Consider the following 27,430-nt stretch of genomic DNA (forward strand, 5'->3'; position numbering starts at 1 on the left):
TCCTTTTTTGTGACAATCTTACCTCAAAATGGGCCGTCCACCGTAGACCTTCATCACTGATATAACTTGGAGTGAACCTCTCAAAAGAAGAAGATGTATAAACACATTTAGGCCATGCTTGGGCATTAGTAGGTTCGTCCAATAAATCAAACCAATATTGTTTGTCTCCAGGAATTTTTAACACTGAAAACTGAATACCAGCCATGTTCAAAGAAGTCATCAAATGACCAGCATAGCAGCGACGCACTCTGACACCAAAGGCTTCTGAAAAATGAAAAGTAATCATAAAAAAATGAGGCAAACTTTCAAATTGGAAATATGTCTATACGAATCAAAACAGATTGAATTATCTAATGGTATATGACTATTTCTCTTTGCGCTTGTCAGCCCCAATTTAAAATCAACTTAATATCAAAAGAGGTGGTTGCACCGATCTCAGTTTTATGCTTAAATTTTTTTTTTTGTGCATCAGAGCTTTTATAAATAGTGATTCTCTCGATGTCCTCGATAAGTAAAGCAACACTAATATTAAAAGGATGTTTTTATGAACAGTCCCTTGGATCTTCACTCCTTTTCAAGTATATTCATTACGAATAAAAAATAAAATAAAATGAAAAAAACATCATTTAAGGTAGAGCAAAAGCACCGTAACTATTCTTCAATTCTTAAATATTGACAGAGAGCCAAAAATGGTGCCATCTTTAACTAAATATTGGCTGAAACAAAGCACCCTAGTGGAGCGACGTAAGCAGGACCAGATTGAATCCTTTTTTACGTGGCTCTCTCTATATATTAAATATTTAAATAAAATCAGCATCCATAGTAATGTACGTACGCAAAGTAGTTCAAGTACTTAGTGCAAAATCTCTCTAATATAGGACTATTCTGACTAATTTATAAATTTGATATGAACTTTTACGGGTATCAGTTTTCTATATTATTAAGTATATATCACACTATATGCTTATATACTATGAATATCATAATATATACTATGAATAACTCATAATATATCCCCTTTTGTTAAAAAAGATTTGCTTTAAATTTCAAAATCTTTTTTTGTTCATTTTAATGGTAACACGGGGCCTTTTCAAATGCAAGGCTCGATGGGGTCCAATCACTCCAAGTGCCCTTTAGTCTGGCCCTGTACGTAAGTCTATTGACTAAACTGACATTAACATGGGTCTCTATTCTTGTCAAGCACACGTGTTTTTTGTTCCCCTTGGATAAGGCTAGTTGTGGATTTGCATGGAGGCTATTCCATTACAGCCCATTTTGGCTAACTTTCAACATTCGACAGATAGCAATCTTTGATAAAAACAAATTAGAGAAAAGTAAACAAATAATCGTCAATAGTTGATTGACTATTCCTAAATAGAAAACAGTGAGACAAGATAGCAAATTACGACAAAATAGACGACTTTCTTAAAGCCCTTATTGCAAAGAACTGCAATTACTATTAAAAAAAAAACCATCTGAGAATCAATTCGCCTGGGGACAACACATCTATCCATGATCATCCTCCATCCTCTTCTATCTCAATCCAGAGCTCCCCATTCTATCCAAAATCTACATTTTATCTATTAAGATAAGATAAGATTTATCCATCATGAAATACACATTCAATATTACATTTTACTATTCCCCCCAAAGGTTCTGTGCCCTGTGAAGAAGGGGGAAGACAAATGAGTATATATATATGTATATATATATATATATATATATATATATGAAAAAAAAAGATAAAATAACTTCTTAGAAGCCCAAGAATTTTTAGCATTTTTTTGAACAAACCGAATGAGTGACACCTTCGAGCAGATTAGGGCAACTTATTCCATACAGTATGACTCGCAATTAAGGATTAAAATCTGACATTACACAAGGAGTTTTATAACTCCTTGTGCGAAGATTATAATTATTCTGATCAGAGGCAAAAGATGGAGGAATACTTAGGGGATGGGGGAGGTCACCCTGAAGCTAAGATTAATTAAAACATGCACACGAAAGAATATACAGTGACTCGAAATCAAGTAATGGGATAACTCTTGAACAATTAGTTTCCTCAATGAGGTTTCTAGCTTTATTGTAAACATTAGAAAGCGGTTGAAATAATGAAGGAAAGGTTGACATCCATACTATTGGACAGTAAGAAACGTAAGATTGGATCAAACAGTGAAAAAGGATTTTCAAAATTGATCCAGGGAAAATATGTTTAAGATTCCTTGAAATAGCCTGACTCCTGCACATCTTCATTTTCATCAAATCAATGTGACGTTTGAAAGACAAGTTTTCATCAACAAGAATGGTCTAATATCTTCATTTTTTCCACAGACATAGCTATTACCCTCGAAAACTAAAACTTTCGAAATAGGAAAAGAGCCTTTAATCACATTCTTTACCATGTGCAATCATAAAATTAGGTAATAAGATAATTTAGGGTAAGATAATTAGCATCAAACCACAAAATTACTCTCTCAAACAAATTTTCCGACTTTAATCGAAGCTCAGACTCGCCATTTCCCGAAGTGCCAAGTGTGCTGTCATCAGCAAAACAAACAAGTAGATCAGAAGATGGTGAACTATAGTTGGCACTATGGGCAAGGGAAGGCTTAGGATGACAGAGTCTATAGCAGTTAACAAGTTTCTGCTTTTATACTACATAAAAAAGATCATTTACATAAATCAAAAATAGCACAGGCCCTAAAACTGTTCCCTGAGGCATGCCAAAATTCACTCTTGAGGGTGAACGGAAAGTGATTAACCTATCATTCAAATAAGACTGAAACCAAGAAAATACATTACCCTAATACCAAAATAAGACACCTTCGATAGAAGAATGTTATGGGTTAAGGAATCGAATGCCTTACGAATATCCAGGAATATAGCAGCCAAAATTAATCCCGAATCTAATGCAGAATGTATAAAATTCAAAAGGGTCATACAGGCATGTTCAGCGGAGTGCTTCATTCGGAAACCAAATTAAAAATCATGAAGATTTTTTTTAGATTTTAGTAAAGTAAGGAGACGAGAAAGCATAGCCTTTTCGAAGATTTTACTAGATACTGATAAAACTGAAATTGGTCGATAATTTGCTGGATCATTTCTCGGTCCACCTTTATACAGAAAAATGATCCGAGCACACTTGAGATTATCCGGAAAAACACCTACTAAGGTAGTTCCACTGAGAGCATCCGGATTAAATACTGTTTCTGACCTTGGAAGGACAGAAGAGAAGACAACCTGCCTTACTATTTACAAAACAGCACCTCTCATTTGAAAGGGCTCTGAAAATCCAAACAAATTAAAACTTAAAAAACTAAGACCCCACTGGCTATACATGACGGTGATAAAAAAAGAAAAAAAAAGAACAAAAACAAAATTAATCATAAATTAGAAACCGCAACTAAGGTAATTTTCAGCTAGTAGAAAAGGAACAACAGAAAGACAAAGTAGACACTTCGGCAAGGACCTCCGCCAAGAAATTTAACTTTTTATTTCTTCCCTTTTTTTATAATGCTGTGGATGGCTTGGTGGAGGACCTTATAAAAATATTGGCTTTATTTTTTCGTTATTTCTTTTCTATCGGCTGAAAATCCTTTTTACTTTTCTTTTTTATTTTTTTATTGTATATTTTCGTCTCTACATTTTTTCCTTTTTTGTATAAAAAACAAATTTGAAGGACTAATAAGTTGCCAAGACCGATGACTCCACTGAAATGATCAATGCCGAAAAGCTATTATTATTATTAATACTAAAAAATCATCAGAGTACCAAGACCGGAGACCAAGCCCAGCTGTACATGCTGTACTTCAAAAGCAAGCTAACCAGAGTCCCTTGAATTCAATCAGAACTTAGAACCTCTATAAATGCACTTTTTGGTCTAGTAGAGCAGACAAGAAGTCAATCAACGTAAAAAAAGGTTTGAAATTAGAGAAAAAAAAAAGAAAACGAAGAATATGCATAGAGTGAGAGACTACAATAGAGAAGTAAAAAAAAAACAAAGAAAAAAGAAGAAAGAGAAAGAATAAGGCACCAGAAACAGCCAATAACTAAATAAATAATTTTACTATAGACCAAACAAAGCCATCTAGAATAGTAATCTATGACATGCATGGCAAAATAATAAAATCAACATTAACCATCCCACCCCTCCCAAAAAAACACCAACACACACACACATAAAAAAAAGCAACTAAATTTAGTCTGCTTTCCTTGCCACTTCATCGATATATTAACAAACCTGAATAATTCCCCTTTTGAAAGTCATCTGCAGGATTGCAGGATTGTCATCTGCAGGATCTGCAGGAATCAAGAGTATCACTCTCAAAAAATTATTTCTTACAGTAGAAGCTGCTGACACCCGGCTAAAATGTGTACCATATCTTCAAAACCTAAATTATATCTGGGACAAGAATAAAGCTTGGAGCTAGCCATTTTCTTTCAAAAACCTTTTTTCTATTATTAAATGGTGGGCAATTCACAAGACACATTCACACAGCGCACAGACATACAATGGTAGAAATATATCCACAACTGAAACTAATAATTACTCATTTAGATAGTTGGAAACAGCACATTGGGAATTTAAATAACTATAGGACCTATTATAATAATTACCTAGATGTTTGATAGCTTCTCCAATCATGACGTTCTGTTCCATTATAGAAGTACCACCAAGATTATTAACAATCAAAGCCACATCACTATCCCCATCTAGATGTAATCGAGTAGGTGACTCTGCATCCATTAAGATATTAAACATCTGACCCACTGCTTCTTCTGCATTATTAAATTGCACCTTTCTTACACCAGCTTCGCCGTGAATTCCAAGGCCTAGTTCAGCTTCGCCGTGATTTAAATGGAATAGAGAAGTGGAATGACCTGGTAAAGTACATCCTTGGACACTAATTCCGACGCTTCCAAGGTGCTCTTGTATGTGCTTCGCTTCGGACTTAATTTTACCGAGCTCAGATCCTTGCTCTGCTAACGCCCCACAAATCTGTAAAATTTGTTTATAATTAACTCTCACCTCAGCTATTTTGAGCAACGTCCTTAGTTACAACTCTTTCAAATTGGCTTTTGTTATCTACCGCGATTGCAATATCCATAAAAGATATTTATCCAGAAGACGAATTGCCTAAGTAAAGAGCCAAACACCTTCGATGTATTTATTGTTTTCTCTAATTAGTTTTTCCCCCAATCACTTCGTGTGGAAGGAGGGGAGTCGCACAAACTTGGGAGAGGATTTAATTGATTTGGGAAGTACAAGTTCTAATGACCTTTTTAAGAATTGAAAGTGATTGTAGGGTAACCAACCCGCCCTTCTATCCTCTTTTATCCGATAAAATTCTGAGATAGCCATTCTATTCAAAATAGTTGACAGGATTCATGTAATTTGCCTCCAGGGATGGCATGACCAGCACAATCCCTGTGGCAAGGGCCGTTAGTCATATAAATTGCTCATTGTTTACGCATTAGAATTATAATACCTAAAGGAGGGCTTACTTGACATTGGGCGTACGATCGGCTTAAAACTTTACGGGGTCAATATCTAGGTCAAAAGGATCAAACAATTTGGAGCCTACGGAGGGAGATGGGAAGAAGAAACAGACATGGGTAAAAATTTTTTATTCATGATAAATTCAAAACAGTCAACCGCCTCCCCCCCTTCAAAAAGGACTCGACAAAGGGTCAGAAAACTTCACTCTCTGGCCACTTCGTATGAAAGGTGGCGTTGTAAGAACTTAGGAGGTGCTCGTTCGAGCGGAAATTGAAATTTCATTGCCTTTTTTTGCGAACCATAAATGACTTGAGGGCAATCGGCTTTCCTCAAGTACCATTTATTGCTACCCAGACCTTCTCGTAACTCCAATGATATTGGGTCAAACTTTGAGATAATCATTTTTCTTAGAACCATCAAAGGGTCTAATAAGTATGCCTCCGTGGCACAAAATACCTCCCAACCCTAGAGCAGTGTCCCTGAGTAGATATCTAGTGGCCCTAGATGTTTATGATATGACTAAAATTACAGTCGACCCAGAAAGTAAAAAAAAACGATAGACACACTAGAAATTTGAAACTTAAATGTTATACTGTCAAACTGAGATATAGTAATAGCATGTATGATTAATAAGGGTCGATAGGCCTATGTGAATGGAAAATCCGATTATCCAAGCTTTTACTATAACTATAAACAATCATGATCTCATATCTTCAATATTATTCATCTTTTATTTTTTTGCCCGATTGACCCCCCCCCAAAAAAAAATTATAACCCACCGCTAAAATACTATGGTTATCAAAATGAAACACTAATTCTCGTTCACAGTAGCGCAAATCCGAAAAAATAAGACTCAAAGACAACTTGTCTGTTCAGAAATGTATTTTTAAGTCTTGATTCAATATGCTATACTACTGCATAATATTCAACATTTAGAAAATATACAGTAAACCATAAAATGTAATTGAAACAAGGAAGTTTCCAATTTTTTACAAAAGGGATTAAAAACCCAGAAAATGGCTTAAATTCGTAAAACTCATTTGAGCTTGCCTGGGAACCTCAACATAAATAAACACTGTACGTTATTGTACAACACTATACACAATAACGCTATACTTTTTACAATGCTGTACTTCGTGTTAAACAGCAATAATATAATTTTTTTAATACTATTACTTGCTTTTTCTATGCTTCACGTTGCTTTAATAGCTTATTGAATATGAAACTTAAATCTCAGGGTCACCGGCTATCAGCTAAGAATATAATTTGTAGCACGTTAAAAAAAAAAAAAAAAAAAAAAAAAAAAAAAAAAAAAAAAAAAAAAAAAAAAAAAAAAAAAAAAAAAAAAAAAAAAAAAAAAAAACTTGAAATTTTTGCTGCGCAACATGATCCTACTACTACTACTACTACAACTACTACTACTAACAACTCACCGCAGCACTAAGCAATATGATTTAATGTCCAATAACTGTGATTTATCCAAAGAAATAACTTTTTCTTATTGTTGGTACTAGTCCAGTGTCACTCTTTAAACTGTGGATTTTTAAAGCAAATCTTTGTATAGTTTGTGGTTAGAAGTTTATCATTTATGGCATAGCCGGAACCCTCAGGGATTTTCAATAAGGAAGGAAAATAAATAGTTGTCTAAGTAGTTCTTCTTTATGTATTAATCTTAATATTAATATGCGCCAACTTCCTAAACCCAAAATACGTTTCCAGCCAAAAAATTTTGAGGAATTTCAATTTGAAATTGCTGATTACCTGTAAATTCATGAAAAATATTCGGTCTCACATAAAAACATACAAAAAAGGGGCACCTCGCAATTCTGCAGACATCACCTAAGGACAAAAACAAGGCCATCAACCATGTCCTTCTTTTTTGGAGATATTTAAATCGAAATTTTTTTGCCAGTGTTTTTGATTCTTTCAATCCGTGGTACATCCAACAAAACAGCTTTAGGGAACAGCCCCAATGTCACTCAATGGATAAAGATTTTTGGTGTTGAAAAGACTTAAGGGGAGAAATTTTAGAATCATATTTTTTAACCGGAAATATCAATTATTTCACATAAAAATTCAAGGTGTAGCGCTTAAAATGTATTTCTTATTTTTAAGCAAAGCAGGAGGCAATAGTTCCGAAAAGCCCCTTTAGACTTTGGCCCCAATACAGGCGACGATGAAAAATACCAATTATACTGAAAACCGATGAGATTTAATATTCAGCATTTGTCGTTGAACAGGAAACCAACAATATATAGAAAAAAAAACCAGAAAGGAACCCTGATGCGGAAAATCTCTTTTTCCATATTCTGTATCCAGTCTTATATTTGATTTGTCATTTTCGTATGGTTATTTTATTTATAATTGATAAATTTTTGAAGTCCAATTTAATCACTGAACACATCAAGAAAGAAAAGATTAAACACTATCGAAACACTATCAAAATACCAAAGTCGAATAATTTTTTTCTTCTAACATAGATTTTAGCCTTCCATGTTCAATTTAATTTTTCATAGCGTAACCACTCTTTATTTTGAAAGTAGGGTAATTGCGACCCTATTATTTTTTAAATTATTTAGTCTACCATCAGTTTCTGAAACCAGGGCATGCACTAAAATCTTTGATGCTTAGAAAAATATGGACCAAAACATTGATTTGAATAAAAAAAAAACTCCTTTAATTACTTGCCTTTGTGACAAAAAGTGTACCAGACAGTCCTCGTCTACCAGCAGCGCTATCTTTAGTTTTAACAGCAGAATCGTCTCCAACTGGGACCATTTTGACTTTGAACCCCTCAAGCTTTGCTCTCTCACTGGCTAAGCCAAAATGGAGTCTGTCTCCAGTATAATTTAATGGAAGTAGAAGTACTCCAGCTAAATAAAAAGAGATTAGAATAGAATGAAGATTACTATGAAGTTGAAAAAAAGAGAAAATTTAAGATTTTCAAGCGTCTGTTTTAATAAAAACTGAGTAACATCCACTGTCATATCTTGAGGAGGGATTTGAGCTTTTAGAAAGGTGATGCTGAATTTTTTCAGTGTCCAAAATAGTACTTTTCTTTGTGTCCTTCACAAGAAAAGGCACAATTTCCATACAATGGTTTTTACACTACTTCCTTCTTTTTAATTTTCAGTGGGAACCAGGCTATGAACTGCTTTACTTGGCAGCAAAGGACCTTTGTATTTCTTCTGGCGACTGGTTTGACCAATTAGCCGCAGCTTCTTCGGTAATCGTTCACCAGTCTTTGTCCTGACTCTATTAATATCAGGGAACATGACCCTTCTGTGCCTCCAAAGGCACCAAGGGTTTCGACAAGCAGTCTCCATTCATTGCGGTATCCCGTTGTGACCAGTACATGCTCTCACTCAGGTTGCAGGAGCGTGTTGATGGCGTAGATTTGACTGGTGTGCGCCACGTACGGTGATCTGAGAAGACCCTTTCTCCTCTATTTTTAGGTTCCTACTACAAGGTTGATTTGGGATTCTAGGTCCTACATTCGCAAGACAATGCCTTGACGTTGATACAATGCCACAATGCCATGATGGTGATTTTCGGAGCTTTTTTTTTAGACTTGACATGTCCTGTGTATGTTCAAAATTCTTCGGAGATGTATATTTTCAAAGACCAGAATTAGATGCTCTTGATCTGCATTAATATGCCATAATGAGGCGACACACGTCATCATTGAAAGAGCGTTAATAATGTCTAACTGTGACGCAAAATGAGAAGAGGTTCGATCGCAAGATTAACCACAAGATTAACATATTGTCCCTTGGAAACAACACAAAGTAGTACCGAGGAGCTTAAGCCAACGCCTTTTTATAACAACTAGTGCGTTTGCCTTAGTGCCTTTTAACTCCTTCTTTTGCTGTTTGAACTCGTGGCATAAGGAGTAGTGTGCAGAATATAGCGAAGACAGTGATAGTCGAGCACTCTCGTATACTCTGCCTTATTGGTCACGACTTAGAAGAGTACATTAGTGAGGCTCAGACAGTTGCTATATAAATTCAAACTTTTGTAATACGAGTCTTAAAGATGAAGTTTTCCACCCTTCTTTACAATTTCATAGCTTTTCTATTGTTCTATACTAAAAAATCTCATGATTTTTCTATTTTCTCGTTATTTACATTTCTGTAAGTAAAGAAAGTTAAATAATGCTAGGCTAGTTCAAGGTTTTCAACCTTTGAACCATTCAAAAAAAAACTATATGAAACTGAAATTTTCTAATTTGTTTTCGAGATCAGAGTGTTTTATTCAATATAGCTGAAATGCTATAAAAACACTTGCATCGTTTTAAATTTGCATAGTCTTTCTTATGCGTCATAGTCAATTGTCTGTCCATAGAAATATATGTATAGATCTTAATCTTTCTTTTTCTTTGTTATGACATGTACCTTTTCTTTCATTTTTGACTAAAAGCTTGCAGTGTCTTAGATTAGACCACAGTGGATACAGAGGCCTCAGTAACCTTGTGAAGGTTACTGAGGCGTTGGCCCACAGTAATAAAAAAAATTACAAACCGGCTATACTTTTTGTATTTCAAAATGCTTTTATGAAAATACTGAAGCATTAGTGCACAAAGCAGACGACACTAGCCCCCTTGTATGATTTTCAAAAATATGATATATTTTAGGTTTTTTCCAGGAGCCCAAAAAGGGGAACAAACCCGTAGTTCTCTACTTTGTGAAAGTATAATATCAGATCCAAATGTTGTGATAACTAGCGTTAATTCTATTGAGTTGGCTGATTTAGACCTGGCAATTGGATAATACCTGCTCGGACTTCTTTTTCACACGAGACTTTCTCCGTTTCTTTACGATTTTCTTTCTTCCATCTTTTTTTCCTCCGTCTTCCATCATGTCCTCCATCTTCTATTTTTGTCCATCTGTTATTGTACCGGAGGGCCTAGTCCCACTGTTCATTACCAAATCTCATTATTCGTTAAGATATATCTATAAATTTCCACCTTCTCTTTTCCTTATTTCCTTTCTTTCTTTTTGGCTTTTATTTCCACTTCTTCTATTTCTGTCTCAATTGAAGACAATCCTGAACCCTCTCCCCTCTTTGCTAAGTCCTTACCGAATATATCTTCTCTGTGTAAGTCTATCTACAATTCTTGTACTTCTCACTTTTTTGCTTATTCCTTCTTTTGACCCTTCTCGAATAAAGACGAGATTGAGCGTACAGACCCCCTTGGCTATATACCTTCCAAATCTTCTTTATGCACCGTGTGTCTATGATTTGTTTTACCTTTATGTGTTTCCCTCTTTCTCCTTCTTTCTATTCTTATCCAATCGTCTTTGACGGAGGTGGGACTGAAACCAACCATGCCATATCCCCTCCTAATTTCATTTTACTGGTCTGATGTATATACGATTTTTCTCTTTTCTTTTTTCCTCAGTATTACGTTTTCCTTTGCTCCTGGAGGGTTTTGGACCCCCCCCCCCCCCTTGTCACATCCTTAGCTAGCAATACTTTTTTATTCAGGTGCATATACGGTTTATTCTATTTCTTCTGACAATTCTTTCCTTTCTTTCTTCCATTTTCTCTTCTTTCGGTTTTTACTACCGCTTTCTAAAGAAAGGCAAACTCTCATTTTGCTATGTCTCTGCCTAACTTCTCTTCCTTGTCTAGGTGTATCTATGATTTTTCTGCTGTTTTTTTTACCTTTCCTTCTATTTCCACTTTAGGAATCTCTTTGTTCCGGAAGGGGAGGTATGGATTCCCATGGCGACTCTCTTTGCTAATAAAAGTTCTTTGTCCAGGCGTATATACGATTTTCCTTCTTTTTTGTTGTTTTGTTTTTTTTGTTTTTTGTTCTGGCACAAGCAGGTGAGGTGGAGTGGAATACCTAGTCCGAATCCCTGCCTAATACCACTTCTCTTGTGCAAGCGTAACAAGACTTTTCTTCTTTTCCTTTCCATCTTCTTCTTCTTTCCTATATACATCAGTTTTATATTTTACTCCTTTTGTACAAAGAAGGGGAAGGGGCCCAAGACCCACCATTGGCTACATCCCTGAGACCAGCCTTGATAGGGTTAAAACAAATTTAATGTTTCTAGTCAAAACAAGAGCTAAGAGCTCATATGGCACTTTTGACGAGGTCGGAAGAGCCAAGAGCTCATATGGCACGAGCTCTAGCAAAATTATAAGAATCAACGGATTGATTTAAAAGGAAAATCAGAGGCTTAATGCCAGTCCGGATTTAAAATAAGAGCTCTGAGACACGAGGTCCTTCTAGATATCAAAATTCATTAAGATCCAATCACCCACTTGTAAGTTAAAAATACCTCATTTCTTTCTAATTTTTCCTCCCCCTTCAGCCCCTCACATGGTCGAATCAGGGAAAACAACCTCATCAAGTTAATTTGTGCAGGTAGGCGTGTCCCTGACACGCCTACCAATTGACGTCGTCCTAGCACGTCCAAAAGCACCAGACTCACCAAAGAACTGGACCCCCCTAACTCCCCCAGAGAGAGCAGATCCAGTCCGGTTATGTCAATCACGTATCTACAACATTTGCTTATTCTTCCCACCAAGTTTCATCCTGATCATTCCGCTTTAAGGGTTTTCCAAGATTTCCACCCCCCCCACCCAGCTCCCCCCAATAAAATTGGATCCAGTCGGGATTTAAATTAAGAGATCTGAGTTAAGAGGTCCTTTTAAATATGAAATTTCCTTAAGAACCGATCACTCCTTCGTAAGCTAAAAATACCTTATTTTTTTCCAATTTTTCAGAATTAAATCTCCCCCAACTTGCCCAAAGAGAGCATATCCGTTCCAGTTATGTCAATCACGTATCTGGGACCTGTGTTTATTCTTCCCACAAAGTTTCATCCCGATCCCTCCCCCAACTCCCCCAATATCACCGGATCCGGTTGGGATTTAAAATAAGAGCTCTGAGACACAATATCAATCTAAACATTAAATTTCATTAAGATCTGATCACCCGTTCGTATATTAAAATACTTCATTTTTTCTAATTTTTCCGAATTAACCGTCTCCCTACTCCCCCCCCAGATGGTCCAATCGGGGAAACGACTATTTATAATTTAATTTGGTCTGTTCCCTGATACGCCTGCCAAATTTCATCGTCCTAGCTTATCTGGAAGTGCCTAAACTAGCAAAATCGGGACAGACAGATAGACAGACCGACAGACAGACCGACCGACAGACCAACAGAATTTGCGATCGCTATATGTCACTATAGTTAAGAAAATGTTAAACGGACCATGTAGTTTTGGACTAAAAAATAACATACGCTCTCACCAACACCCACTAATTTCCAGAAAACTTCCTTCTAGACGTCCTTTTTATTTCCATTTTTAAAAGTGTAACAATGCAACACAATTATTTTCTGCTATTGCTGGAGTACAAACTCATAGACGAGTTGACAAATTTTTCAGACAGGATCCTGAATATGATCAGTGAACTTCATAACCTGTCGAATAATTTCAATTGCCCTATATCAATATTTACATCATATTTTGAAAGTATACTGACGTTTTTTATTGGTAGTTAGTTATATTGTCAAATTTTAGCAGTATATAAAGGGAATAAGGGTTTCTAGCCAGAAACCCTTTAGCAGAACTCAATCATAAGGTATCTCGGTGCGAAGATCACGACCAGGAACTTAGAGAGGAGGGATTTTGAGATCTGGCTGCTCAAAATACCATGGTTTCACAATTGAGGAATCCTTTAATACAGGTGGTTTTTTTTGGTAGATTTGATCGCGCCGTCACAACGTTCAAATTTCCAGCATACATATCTGATCATAACATATTGTTTCGTTCAGCAAGGCAGCTGAAAAAAAGTTATTTTTTTTTCATTAGATCCATAAATTGAATTTTAACCGTCCGCTATTCCCAAATTATGAAATATGATTTGAAATTATAATACGGGCAAAATCAAAAATCTTGAAAAGGAAAATTCGAAATGGGAAACATTATAAAGTCAATCAATAGACTCTGATGCAAACTCTGTTACAGCACGCTTCCTAAAGTGGGCCTATGGTCGAGTGTACTTGTTCGCTTTGTTTCTAGAGGAGCACAGCCTCTTACAGCTCCGGTTGAATTTTTTTCATAATTGTGCTATATGGGTATCAATTACCAGTAGTAATTTCACTAAACCCTCTTAGTTGCCTCAAAAGATCTAAACGACATAGTATAAGTGCCTTCTTAATACCCCCCACTTACTGCTTGTTGACAAAGTATTTCAGGTCAAGTGGATCTATATTTGGTTATGGGAATGACAATCTGTGACCAAGACGATTCCCATCTTCGACGATATCAGTGAAAGCTGTCATACAGCTTCAATTTAGTCTTCATTGTGGCTAAACAGTCCTTAAACGGTCATTTAAAACAGTAGCGAGAATAATTTCGACAGTCGTACACGCCAGAAAATATTTTGCCAAGAATAATGTCGTTTCATCTACATTGGTAGCGCTGCAAATACTGGCAAGAAAACCTGCTCTTCATTTTACGATGTTTTTATAGTATATCTTTAAAAAGGCTTACCTGGGTTGTCACGTCCAACAGCTCTTATGGCGGCTAAGATCGGTCCTGCTGGTGGGGATGAGAAAACCCCACCAAGAACAGAAGCAGCAGCCATTCCTCGTCCAACAAAACCTGGTCCAAATGGCTCATGACCAGCACCACCGCCAACAATAATTGCCACTTTGTCTCGCTGGAATTGCTCCTGTGGATAAGAGCATTATTTAAAATCTTCTGATTTATTATCTCAGACCACGTTCGATGTGTATTTTAATGGTTTTGGTCCTCAGCGTATTTTTATAGGCCTGATCTGGCCTATGATGGCATGCATGAGCGCCTTAATGCTCGGTCATTCAAATTTCCATGTTTTTTTTGTGAATAATTACCATGGTTTCTATATCAGTAATTTTTTAAACTTGCCCCACCGCCCATCATTTTTGTTCCTCATCTTGCAAGGTTCTTTTTAAAAAGGTAATAACATCAATGTGCAAAAATCTGCAGTAATTCTGCTCGAAAGTAATATTCCCTCTAAAACAAGCGGTTTTGCAACAAACCCTCTACTGATTTGCAATAAAACGACAAAGTACTTAAATCATCGCAATAACAAGTCTCACATCTAGCCATTTACTGAGCCAGTATTATGATATTACTTAGATTTATTTCCTTAAAAAGGATCTAAACTTACCAAAACTATAGGATTACTGTATTTTTTTCAAGCCTTCTCAACCTATTTTCATCGTTTTTTTTATACTTTGCACCCAAAATTTCAAAATATAATCTAGTTCATGGATAGAAGTGGACGTCAGCTACGGAGTGATAATAAATTTTCGCCTTTAGTTGGTAAACTAGAGCCCTAGGAGCAGGGTCAGCTTTAAAGCATTGATGCTTCTAAGCCCAAGCATTTTTTGCCGCTCCCTTCTGCGAGATTTTCGGGAAATATCCTAAAATTCGGGGATAGAAGAGGCACTGAACAGAACGCAACTGATGAGCCGAAAGTAATGAAAGGGAGAATAGCAAACTCTAAACTGTCATTCTTGAGAGACATCTGATAGTTTATAAGTGCCAACAGAATTCTTATGTTGCCTTAAAATCATTTTTCTGTAAACAGGTAGCGCAGCGGCAGAGTGCACCTGGCACTTTGACGATGAATCACATCAGTCCCTTTTGTGTTAAGAACTCAGTGTATTGCGCCACCTGGCATTACGTGCATATAGGCCCGGGCCTAGTGAGACTATTGTTTAATCCTGGTCTGCATAGTTGACTAGAGAATCACCATACCAAAACTTTCACAGGAAACAAAACCTTAAGCATTAGGATATTCCCTCTTTTAATGTAAGTTTACATCTTAAACCTGTACACATCATACTTCCTTGTCAAATGACTACGATTCGGTCACAATTATTTTCGATCAAACTTCAACTATATTTTAATTGGAAATGATTTAAATAATCCAAAAACAACAGTATATAAAAGAAAATTATATTTCAAAAATACAAGGTTGAAAAACTTTAAAATTTTCCTTGGAAGAGATGCCTTTTGCCAATGAGGGTATTAATCCTTTTCCCTTTTTCCTGGTACAGCAATGTCTAATTTTAGTGTCGATACCCAAGGCTTGATGAGGCAGCAGCTGCAGCTTACAGAGCTGCTCATTTGTTCAGGGCATGTTTCAGCTCTATGGATGGCTGCTTTTATCACCTTCTGCATCTACTATTAACTACTAACAACTCACCACAGCACCAAGCCACCTGAAGCCAAAACAGCAACGCACGCTCCTCCTCCATCCCCGTCAATTCAAAGCCTCCCTCTTTACGCCTTGCCAGGAAGTTTCTATTTCCCTTTAATCTTTCCTTACGACATCCTCCCACCCAAACAAGGATGATCTGCTTTTCATTTAGCCATGGACGGTTGGCCCAAAAGGACAATCTTTCATTCTTCTTCCGCAGAACGTGCCCTAGCCATCTCGACCTTTCTCTCATTAGAGCCCTAGAAAGCGGAATTGAACCATATTTTTGGACAGCATACAGGTTGATATGCGGAAAGTCACTCGGGTGTCCAAGACAGTCTTTAGGTAATTTTTCTGGAAAACATCTAGGAAATCTTCCTCCGTATTTCGGAGCGCCTATGCTTCAAAATCATACTTGACCACTGTCATCACTGTAGCTCCAATATTATAATCTTGGTTCACAGACTTATCTTCTTATTCTTTGAACCTTATCCAACTGCGAAAAAACACACCGGGCCATAGCTATTGTACTTCTGAAATATTCATTGCACCCTTTGTATTTACTAATAATACTACCTAGGCAAGTGAAGCTGTCCACTTGATCGATCTTTTCGTCACCTTTTCATCATGGTTTATTCATAGCCTTAGAGACTTAGTCTTCTCAAAATTCATTTTCAAACCTGTCCTATTACCTCAACAGTAGGGTCCTGTCACACCCTGAATCTGATTGTGGAATTTTCATTAAGATTCCTTGAACTTTTGGGAGTATTTCCCCCTTAGTACTTACGTGTTATAGCGAACACACCTAAGAAGTGAAGTTAAGTTAATCCCTACGAAATATAGCAAAATATGATGTAAATATATAATATTTTAGTTTCAAAATTATGGAAACTGCAACATAGATTCATGGAAAGCAGGGCACTCAGAACGCACTATATCAAACACCTAACCTAAAACAATAGCTAAGAGCTCATATGGCACTTGTGACGAGGCAAGAAGAGCTAAGAGCCAAGAGCTCATATGGCATGAGCTCTAACAAAATTCTAATAATCAATAGATTGATTTAAAAGGAAAATCAAAGACTTAATGCTGGTCAGGATTTAAAATAAGAGCTCTGAGTCACGATGTCCTTCTAAATATCAGAATTCATTAAGATCCGATCACCCACTCGTAAGTTATAAATACCTCATTTTTTCTAATTTTTCCTCTCCCTTTAGCCCCCCAGACGGTCGAATCTGGGAAATATATCAAATCATTAAGATCCGGTCATCCGTTCTGAAGTTAAAAATACCTCAATATTTCTAATTTTTCCAAATTAACACCCCCCCAGCTCCTCCAAAGAGAATGGATCCGTTCCAATTATGTCAATCACGTATCTAGAACTTGTGCTTATTCTTCCCATTAAATTTCATCCCGATCTCTCCACTCTCAGCGTTTTCCAAGATTTCTGTTTCCCTCCTCCAACCTTCTATGTCCCCGGATCCAATTCGACTCGAAAATGGAGCATCTGAGACCTAAGATCCTTCTATATATATCAAGTTTTATTAATATCCTATCACTATTCGTAAGATAAAAATACCCCAATTTTCACGTTTTCCAAGAATTCCAGTTTCCTCCTCCAATTCCCCCCAATGTCACAGGATCTGGTCGAAATTTAAAATTAGAGCTTTAAAGCACAAGATCCTTCTATATATCAAATTTCATTAAGATCTGGTCACCCTTTCGTAAGTTACAAATACCTAATTTTTTCCAATTCCCCCCCCCCAGCTCCACCAAAGAGAGCAGATCCGGTCCGGTTATGTCAGTCACGTATCTTAGACAAGTTTCTATTCTTCCCATCCAGTTTCATCCTGATCTCTCCACTTTAAGTATTTTCTAAGATTTTCGGTCCACCCTCTCCCAACTACCACCCCCCAATGACGCTGGATCCGGTTGAAATTCAAAATGAGAGATTTGAGTTACGAGGTCCTTCTAAATATGAAGTTCATGAAGATCCGATCACTCCTTCGTAAGTTAAAATTACGTCATTTTTTCTAATTTTTCAGAATCCCCCCCCCCCAATAGAGCGGATCCGTTCCAATTATGTCAATCACGTATCTAAGACTTCTGTTTATTTTGCCCACCAAATTTCATCCCGATCCCTCCACTCTAAGTGTTTTTCAAGATTCTAGGTTTCCCCCTCCCAACTCCCCCCAATGGCACCAGATCCAGTCAGAATTTAAAATAACAGCTTTGAGACACGATATCCTTCTAAACATCAAATTTCATTAAGATCTGATCAACCGTATCTGATCAAATACTTCATTTTTTCTATTTTTTCCGAATTAACCGGCCCCCACTCCCCTCCCCCAGATAGTCAAATCGGGAAAACGACCTTTCTGATTTAATCTGGTCTGGTCCCTGATAAGCCTGCCAAATTTCATCGTCCTAGCTTAGATGGAAGTGCCTAAAGTAGCAAAACCGGGACCGGTTTTTTCCCAGCACTAGCCGGTCAATGGAACATCGTAGGGGCACTCAAATGCGTAGCCTTCGGAGATTCTCGGAATTAGCATTCTATTTCCCCCACCCCAAAAAGGGCGCATTAGCTGGTGACTGATTTTATGTAGGATTGCATACTTCCCCCCAAATTTTCAAATAAAAAGACGATCGGTTCACTATTCAAGCCTGCTTAAAAGTATAATAATCAATACCGTCACAATATTCTCTTAGAATTTGTTTTTCATCAGAAATTTTCCCTCTCAATTTTCCTTCAAATTATTTCTGACTTTTTTGTATTCTAGAATAGAGACAATATCCTATTAAAAGTTATCCAGCCAGAGTAAAGGCTATTTCTAATTTTAGAGATGAGGCCCTAATTCAAGGGCCCTCCCTCCTCCCCATTTACAAATTAAAAAACAAACTATCATAATATGTTACCAATTACAGGGACAGAAATCAAAATCAGGTGATTTAAATGGAAACTAAGTAAATTCCTACTTGAAAATAATAATCATTAACTTTGCCCAGCACAAAAAGATGCACAAAAACAACATTCTGTAAGAAAAGTGTTTTCATTGGCTGCCAGTAACAGAAATTATTTGCAATTGTGGCTCTCCTGGTTCTTCGTCTATTGTACAAATTAGCTTACCTTGCCCAAAGGGGTAATATAACTTTATTATTTGTATTAAATAAAATAAGTTTTTTATTAACTGAAAGTAAGGAGCGACATTAAAACCTAAAACGAACAGAAATTATTCCTTATATGAAAGGGGTTGTCCAATCCTAAAACGCCCCGTTCTTAACGCTAAAGTTTTTTATTATTTTAAATAGTAGAGTTGTGAGAAAGAGTCAAACTTCTTGAACTGTTTGATTTGAATTTTATATTATATATGTCAAAATGATACTTCTCAGGCACATATTAAAAAAAATACTGTAGATAACGAGAAATTTGGAAACTTCCTATGTTGTAATGCTAAAATAAAATAACTAAATGGGGTGCCTCTTGCGGCTACTGGGATTAACAAATAAGAGAAAAGGAAAATTGTTGGTAATGTTCTGGAAAGTATTACGTTAAAAACAAACAATTAATTTTTTGAGAAAAGAAATATTTGGATTTTTTATCCATTTAATTCGTAGTATTACCACTTCATGGCGTGGCATAATGTCTGCGAAAGGGACTTTTCACGAATTTCCCTAAATAGAGCCGTGATTACAAATCGCGCTGTAGGGTTTGCTTGGTCAATGGCGCCCCTTAAGGAAATTATGACCTAGTAAATGGATACAGCATTGCCGGGATCTTGATTAATAGATAATTATACGGTAAAATATATAGGGAACTTAATCTTATTTTAATATTTGATATATAGATAGGGTCCCGCAAAAACAAATCCAATCGGGCCCCGCACCTATTCGATCCAGGCCTATCCAGAGGTATTTTTGTTCCCATTAGGAAACGGCTACTGTTAGGAAATTTGACTCTTTTTAGAACAAAGCTTAAGGTAACAAGGAGAATGAAAATAAATTCTGATTCGTTCGTGTTGTATATATATATATATATATATATATATATATATATATATATATATATATATATATATATATATATATATATATATATATATATATATATATATATATATATATAATATATATATATTATATATACTTAATATAATATATATAATATATATATAATATAATAATAATATATAAAATATAATAAATTATAATATAATATATATATATATATATATATATATATATATATACTAGCTGTTGGGGTGGCGCTTCGCGCCACCCCAACACCTAGTTGGCGGGGGCGCTTCGCGCCCCCCCAAGCCCCCCCGCGCGCGTAAGTCGTTACGCGCCATAATAGTTACGCGCCATTGTAGTTGTGTCCCTATGTCCCACCTGTGAATATAGATATATATATATATATATATATATATATATATATATATATATATATATATATATATATATATATATATATGGTTTTAACTACGTAAAACTTGCGAATATACAACATTCTTTGCTGTCCCATTGTCTTTGCATATAAATAGATTGTCAGGTTTACCGACTCTTGAACATGCAACATATAATGGTCCATGGGAAAACAATCTGTATTCAGATCTATACCTCATGATTCTAATGATTGCCCTTGAGCTTTGTTGATGGTGATTGCTAATCGACCATTCCCTGTCCCGGTGTCCCGGTCGTCATTTACATCCCCCTGTTTCCCCCGGTGTCCCCGTTGTAGTTGTGTCCCTGTGTCCCGGTCGTCATTTATATTCCCTGTGTCCCGGTCGTCATTTGTATCCCGGTGTCCCGGTCTGTATATACATTCGTTTTTTAGTTTTGTTTTTCTCCTTTATTTTTTTCCTTTTTTTTTCTTTTTTAGCTTATTTAGATTTTTAGATTTTTTAGTTTTTTTATTAGTTTTTAGTTTTTTTTTCTTTTTAGTTTTTTTGTCCCGGTCGTCATTTATATCCCCCTGTTTCCCCCGGTGTCCCCGTTGGTTTTTCTCCTTTATTTTTTTCCTTTTTTTTTCTTTTTTAGTTTATTTAGATTTTTAGATTTTTTAGTTTTTTTATTAGTTTTTAGTTTTTTTTTCTTTTTAGTTTTTTTGTAGTTTTTAACTTCTTTTTAGTTTTGTTAATTTTTTTTTTTACTTATGTCCTGGTCGTCATTCATACTCCCTGTGTCCCGGTGCTTCCCGGTGCTTTGTTGATTGCTAATCGAACATTCCTTTTGTCCTGGTCGCTTTCTCTTTGAGTTTCGTCATTTATTTTTTTCTTTTTTAGTTCTTTTAGTTTTTACCTTTTTTAGTTTTTTTTAGTTTTTTAGATGAAAATTTTTTTTAGTTTTTTCCTTTTTTTCTTTTTAGTTTTTTATTGGTTTTTACCTTTATTTTAGCTTATTTTTCAGTTTTTTCCTTTTTTTTAGTTTTTTTTATTTTTTATTTTTTTTAGTTTTTTACCTTTTTTTAGTTTTTTTAGTTTTTTTAGTTTTTTAGCTTTTTTACTTTTTTTATTAGTTTTTAGTTTTTTTTTGTAGTTTTTGCCTTTTTTTAGTTTTTTCAGTTTTTTTTTAGTTTTTTATTGGTTTTTACCTTTATTTTAGCTTATTTTTCAGTTTTTTCCCTTTTTTTTTAGTTTTTTTTAGTTTTTAGTTTTTTTCGTTTTTTACCTTTTTTTTAGTTTTTTTAGTTTTTTTAGTTTTTTAGCTTTTTTATTTTTTTTTATTAGTTTTTAGTTTTTTTTGTAGTTTTTGCCTTTTTTAGTTTTTTTAGTTTTTTAGCTTTTTTATTAGTTTTTAGTTTTTTTTGTAGTTTTTGCCTTTTTTTAGTTTTTTTAGTTTTTTAGCTTTTTTATTTTTTTTATTAGTTTTTAGTTTTTTTTGTAGTTTTTGCCTTTTTTAGTTTTTTCAGTTTTGACGTCACCTGATCCAGTTTTTTCAGGTGACGTCACCTGACACATCCATCCACACATCCACAGACAGACAACTTATTTTTATATATATAGATATATATATATAATATAATATACATATAATAATATATATTTAATATGTATATATATATATATATTAAATGTATATATATATATATATATATATATATATATATATATATATATATATATATATATATATATATATATATATATATATATATATATATATATATATATATATATATATATATATATATATATATATTAAAAAGCATGGATTCAAAAACAGGTCTTCTTTGAAGGTTTAATTCTTTTATGAATCGACTGATTTTTTAAAAGTTAGATGAGGAAAAGCTTGTCAAATTTAATCAATTAATATGTTTATTTATTTTCACAGTTCAACTTTACAATAGCTTTAAACCTCTACAATAGGACTCTGTGACATTCTGAATCTAATGACGGGGTTTTCATTAAGATTACCTGACAAAGATGTCCATTTGTATTTATGTGGGTGCCAGAGTGCCATATATAAAAAGAAAAATGTGGGTGACAGTTTCGCAAAAACAAAGCTAAATACAAATTCGCAAAAGCAAAGCCCGCTGATTGAATTAAAATAGAATAGTTTTGGGCATCAAGTCATGGCTAATTGTAGAAAAAGCCAAGACAGATAGCCGAATTGAGTGAGAGGCAAATAGATGTAAAAAAAAGAAGCTAAATACATGTAAAACCAAGCGGGTTAAAAAAGCGTAGGTTTTCTTTGAAGGTTCAATTCTTTTGGGAATCGACTGATTTTTTAAAGTTATGTAATTTACTGATGAAAAGCTTGTCAAATTTAATAAATTAATTTGTTTATTTACTATCACAGTTCAATGTTATAACAATGACAAAAATACTGGCCTGAAAAACTATATAATTCTAAAATATAAAAAAAGTTTAAAATACCGTTTTTCAGGTGTAAATAGAATGTATTTGGGGTCCTTTACACTTTTAAGAGTGCATTACGAATTGTCACAATTCCACGGTCTTAACCTAATCGATTTCTTAAAAAATGAATTCGCCGAAAATATGCAAAATGGAACCAGGTCTGATTATGTTGGATAGGCTCCAACATAACCCCCACTCACAGGCGCTGTCCCACTACTGTCTAACGCGGGCGCTTCTGGCTGCTGGGTTTCCCCTCTGGCCCGTTACACACCTCTTTAAGCAACCTCGTGATCCATGCTTCCGCTCGGTTCACGATGTTGACGCAAGACTTAGTGCGGACGCCTATTCAACATGGGCAATTATGTCAGAGTAACCCCATCCTCAAACCATCCACTGGTCCCGGCCCTCGCATGAGTTACAGAAGCGCACTACCACTTCCAGCCGATTAAAATATCTTATTATCTTGTTATTGAAGTAATTTGTCAACGGTTTCAAATCCCGCTCGAGACACCTTTTTTTATGCAATTACGTTGGAGCAGTTTGATTGTGACGTGAACAAATATACCAATCTGGCATAATGATTATTAGAAATTACCCCAAAGGGGTAATATAACTTAGAAACTCCGAACGAAGCGAGAAGCACATTTTGAGGTTCTAATCAGTGCTAGTTCAAAATTATTTTTAAACCTTGGGTTGAGTTCAGCAAAATAAGGATCACGTTCAAATATGGGTGAGTTACAAGGGTTAAGTCAAAAGAGAGCTGCTTTAAAAAGGGGCCCAGTTAACAGGGTTTTGGTTAAATGTAATTCAGTTGTACTCAGTCAAAAGACGGTTCAATTAAATTGGATTGAGTTGCTCATGGGCTGAGTTGCACGGGGCCCAGTTAAACGTGAGTCAGTTGCGCAAGGCTTCCGTCACATAGGGCTGAGATATACATGGATTCAGTTAAATGTGGTTCAGTTGCACAAGTATTCAGTTAAACGAGGGTTCAGTTGCACGAGGATTCAGTTAAACGGGGGTTCGGTTGCACGAGGATTCAATTCAATGGGGTTGAGTTACACGGAAGCTCAATTACATGGGTTCAGTTACACTCACGCCCCTTTTTTTAATGTATAAAGTTATTGCAACTCTGCCATGTTTTTGTTTTCTTTGGTATCCCTTTTCTTTAAATGCATTTGAATGTGACGCCATTCACGATTCACATGAAACATCTTCCTTTTTTTACAAAGGCTCTAAACGTCTAAAGTAAAGTCAGAAAAAGGGTGCTCTTTGCCTGCCCTTGACCACTCAAAATATTACCATACCCCACCAATGTCCCACGATGGGATTCATGGCCTTAGAGTCTTAGTTTAGAAAAAAAAAATTCCACACGAATGACGTCAAATTCATATGTGTTTAAAGGGCATAAAAGATAGCATCGCAAAGGCGTTGTACATTGTATAAAACGCGGTATGCTCAGATAGTATTTATCATTTTTGTAAAATTTACCTAGAAGATGAACCGCTAAGAGATAGCAAGTTTACGGCCTTTTTACACGTAAAACCTTAAATAACCAACATTTAAATAACATGAAGGGGCTTCAGGATTTTGGACTTGCCTAAAGGGAGGGGGGCATGGCCAAAATCAGCTGCAAACCACTGTTCTAAAGGGTTACCTAGCTCTGAAAGTCCAGTCGATAGAAATTTTCTAAATGTTCACCGAAATTACCACTTTTCAAATATTGTTCTAGTCCGTAAAACGAACAGATAAATTCTCTGGTACTGTGGCATTTCACAATAAATGCCCAATTCTTATTCTCTAACGTTTCAATGATATTTTCCGTAGCTTCCTTTAATTCGGAGCTTTGACAAACATTCCCCTCCCCACCCAAATTGGGCTAGTTTGGGTGTATTTACGTTTCCCAAAATCCCAAGATTTTCTCAACTTTCCCTATTCCTGTCTACAGTTCTATCAGTTCACGAAAACTTAGGGTGGGCGGTTGGGGGGGGGGGGGGGGGTAAATGTATTTTTCAATATATACAAGGGGGGACAAATTTTGGTAAATATATGATAGTTCATATTATTGACTTAGTAATAAAATGAACATACCAATCGATGTCCATTTTTATGCTCTTTACGAATAAAATAATCGATTCTATTGCAAAATTCATATTTAAGCACTTTTTGAGCTATTAAAAATGGCGAATTTCCAATTAAAGTATGAGTTTCGACAAAATAACACTATATTTTCTCAGCGCTGTTTTCTCGGTCGTTTTCGATGAAATAATACTACATTTTATGAGTGCTAAAATTAATAATAAAAAGTTTAGTTTAGGTCAAAAAGTGCTTAAATTTGAATTTGCAATAGAAGTGATTATTATATTCGTATAGAGCATAAAAAAGGCATCGAGTTGTATGTTCACTTTATTAGTAAGTCAATAATATGAACTGTCATATATTTACCCAAATTTGTCGTTTTTTAAAATTCTTCAATGAAATACAGTGAAGGCCCTTTTGACGAAAACAAGCCCCTATAAAATGTATTTTGAATAACCAAGGGGGGCACGCTCACCCCTCCAATGGATATCACTGCTTGACTAGCCGAGTTTCGACCTACCCATCCTCTAAAATGCACAATGTGAAATAATAAAATAAATTTCCTCACCGTTTCCAGTAATACTATTCGTTGACGCTCAACTAAGCGAAGTCCAGGATTTGACATCACAAATCCATTTAATGATTCATCCACAACATAATTAGGGTTGTTAATTAATTGTGTCATCTTCTAAATTTAAACATCAACCGCAACAGACTTATAATATAATTTGCCAAAAAAGGATTATGTTTGAAAAATGTACCGCCGGTTTTGCTTTCAATACTGTTCTATTGTACATGTACATGCCAAAGTCTCAGGTTAAATATCTAGACTGGAATCTGTAATGACGTCACTGCTTACGTTAGCTTAAGGAGCCGACAACTATATCTGCGTGGTAATGCTTGAGGTCTGTTCTATCAAGTTAGTTCCATTCTAATTAATACTTCACTTTCTATATTTTATTAAGGAATGACGTTAACTTTAGTTAACCAAACATGAATGGACAAACTTTTCTTGTTTATTTCTTGCTTCTTTTTTTGTTAAAACTTTTCTTGGAACGAATAGAACCTGCTATAGTAGGTTTGACAGGCCATCAAACAGTTCGTGGTAGCAAACATAAGTAAGGAGCAACTCAGGCCAATAGTTTGCAAGACTCTAAACAAAGAAAAATTTACATGAATCGATAAATCAAAAGAAGTGGCTTTTTATGTTGATCCCAACTATATAAAATTCATCAAGTTTAACGCTACCCGTTAAAATCTACGAACCTGATAAAATTTTCTTAGTTTCCGAAAAATGTATTAAATACCCCGAAAATGTCAAGCAATCTTAATCAAAACCCCACCATTAGATTCAGTAGGTCACAGAGTCCTAGTGCACATGTCTGAAGCTTCTATTTAGTAAAACGGGGAATTTTGCATTTTTTATTTTTTGTTATAAGAATGATCACGGATGCGTGTTTATTTGTTTGCTTTTCTTTTCCCAGGAGTGATACTATTGAACCAATCAAAGCCGTTCCTACAATTGGTAGTGCCTGGGGCAAAACAATTACAGTGCCCTCCCTCCCGACTCAAATATAAGCAAAAAAACCATACCAGAGTGAATAATTGAGTCGAAGTGGGCAATTACCCAGCCGTGGCACCCCTGAAACCTTGGTTGCCTGGAACATTTGCCCCCCCCTAAGAACAGCTCTGGAGCTAATGGTCTCACATGGTTGGAAGAGGGCTCTTTTGGACGGAAATAAAATTTCTAGTACCTTTTATAAGTGACCAAAAAGATTGTGCCAAGATAAAATAGTGTTTTCTGCCATTTTGTGGCAGAAAACTTCGATTTCACCACAAAGAGGACCAAATTGCTATCAATTAGAAATTCTTAGATAACCAATCCATTCAAAAGTGTAAAAAAGCTACATATGGAACTTGCCAATTGTGGAAAAAGTAACGCCGCACAGTGGCATACTCGTTCCTTAAAAGTCAGGTAGTCCATACAAGATAAATGATGAATATGGACGCTTATATTAATGCTTTATTTAACTAAGTGAAGTCTCTTGATTTTTCATGAAACTATGTAGGCTAGTGATGCAAATTGCGCATCAGCTATTACGAAGGTGAGGGGATGGGTCATTAAGTAGACGGACTGCGGCAGATGCCTAAAAGAGGACATTCCAATCCCAAAATTGTCTAACTCTCCATGACCCTTCATACAAATATAGAAAGGAGTATGGGGGAGGGGAAGAGTAATCTCTTATCTTCCTTCATTTAGGCTAACCCTGAATAAAGGTGCACCGGGGTGATACCTCCCTTCTTATTGCTGAAAAATGTCTCTGAGATTTGTTTTAAAGCTTAATTTAACTAAGCTTCTTCATATGTCATAAAAGTATATACACTAATGTAAGAGGGCGCATCAGCTATTATGAGTGAAGGGCTGTGGGTCATTTTGCGCGGGAGTGGGGCAGGTGCCCGAAAGGTCATATTCTAATGACCAAATATCCCAACCTCATTGGGTCTTCAGACAAACATAGAATGAGTTTTTGGGAGGAGGGAGGTAGAAATTGATATCTAATCCCTCTCGATTTCCAGGAACAGTTTGGTCTGTCTTCATTATTTGTATTAAATAAAATAAGTTTTTTATTAACTGAAAGTAAGGAGCGACATTAAAACCTAAAACGAACAGAAATTATTCCGTATATGAAAGGGGTTGTCCAATCCTAAAACGCCCCGTTCTTTACGCTAAAGTTTTTTATTATTTTAAATAGTAGAGTTGTGAGAAAGAGTCAAACTTCTT

At 35.5% G+C, this 27,430-nt stretch overlaps 1 protein-coding gene across 1 annotated transcript in view; it reads right to left on the reverse strand.

The window, feature by feature from the left end:
* Nucleotides 1-25,454, reverse strand: part of LOC136027072 (triokinase/FMN cyclase-like) — a 45,981-nt gene extending 20,527 nt beyond the window's left edge. Inside the window, exons 1-5 of the mRNA XM_065704008.1 lie at nucleotides 25,217-25,454; nucleotides 14,017-14,197; nucleotides 8,189-8,373; nucleotides 4,618-4,999; nucleotides 23-264 (exon numbers count right to left, since the gene is read on the reverse strand). Of these exons, the coding sequence (XP_065560080.1) occupies nucleotides 23-264; nucleotides 4,618-4,999; nucleotides 8,189-8,373; nucleotides 14,017-14,197; nucleotides 25,217-25,333 (1,107 nt within the window). The 5' untranslated portion in view covers nucleotides 25,334-25,454. The remainder of the gene's footprint in view (nucleotides 1-22; nucleotides 265-4,617; nucleotides 5,000-8,188; nucleotides 8,374-14,016; nucleotides 14,198-25,216) is intronic.
* Between the last annotated feature and the right edge of the window lie 1,976 nt (nucleotides 25,455-27,430).

Source organism: Artemia franciscana, chromosome 5 (assembly GCF_032884065.1).
Source record: "Artemia franciscana chromosome 5, ASM3288406v1, whole genome shotgun sequence".
Taxonomy (NCBI): domain Eukaryota; kingdom Metazoa; phylum Arthropoda; class Branchiopoda; order Anostraca; family Artemiidae; genus Artemia; species Artemia franciscana.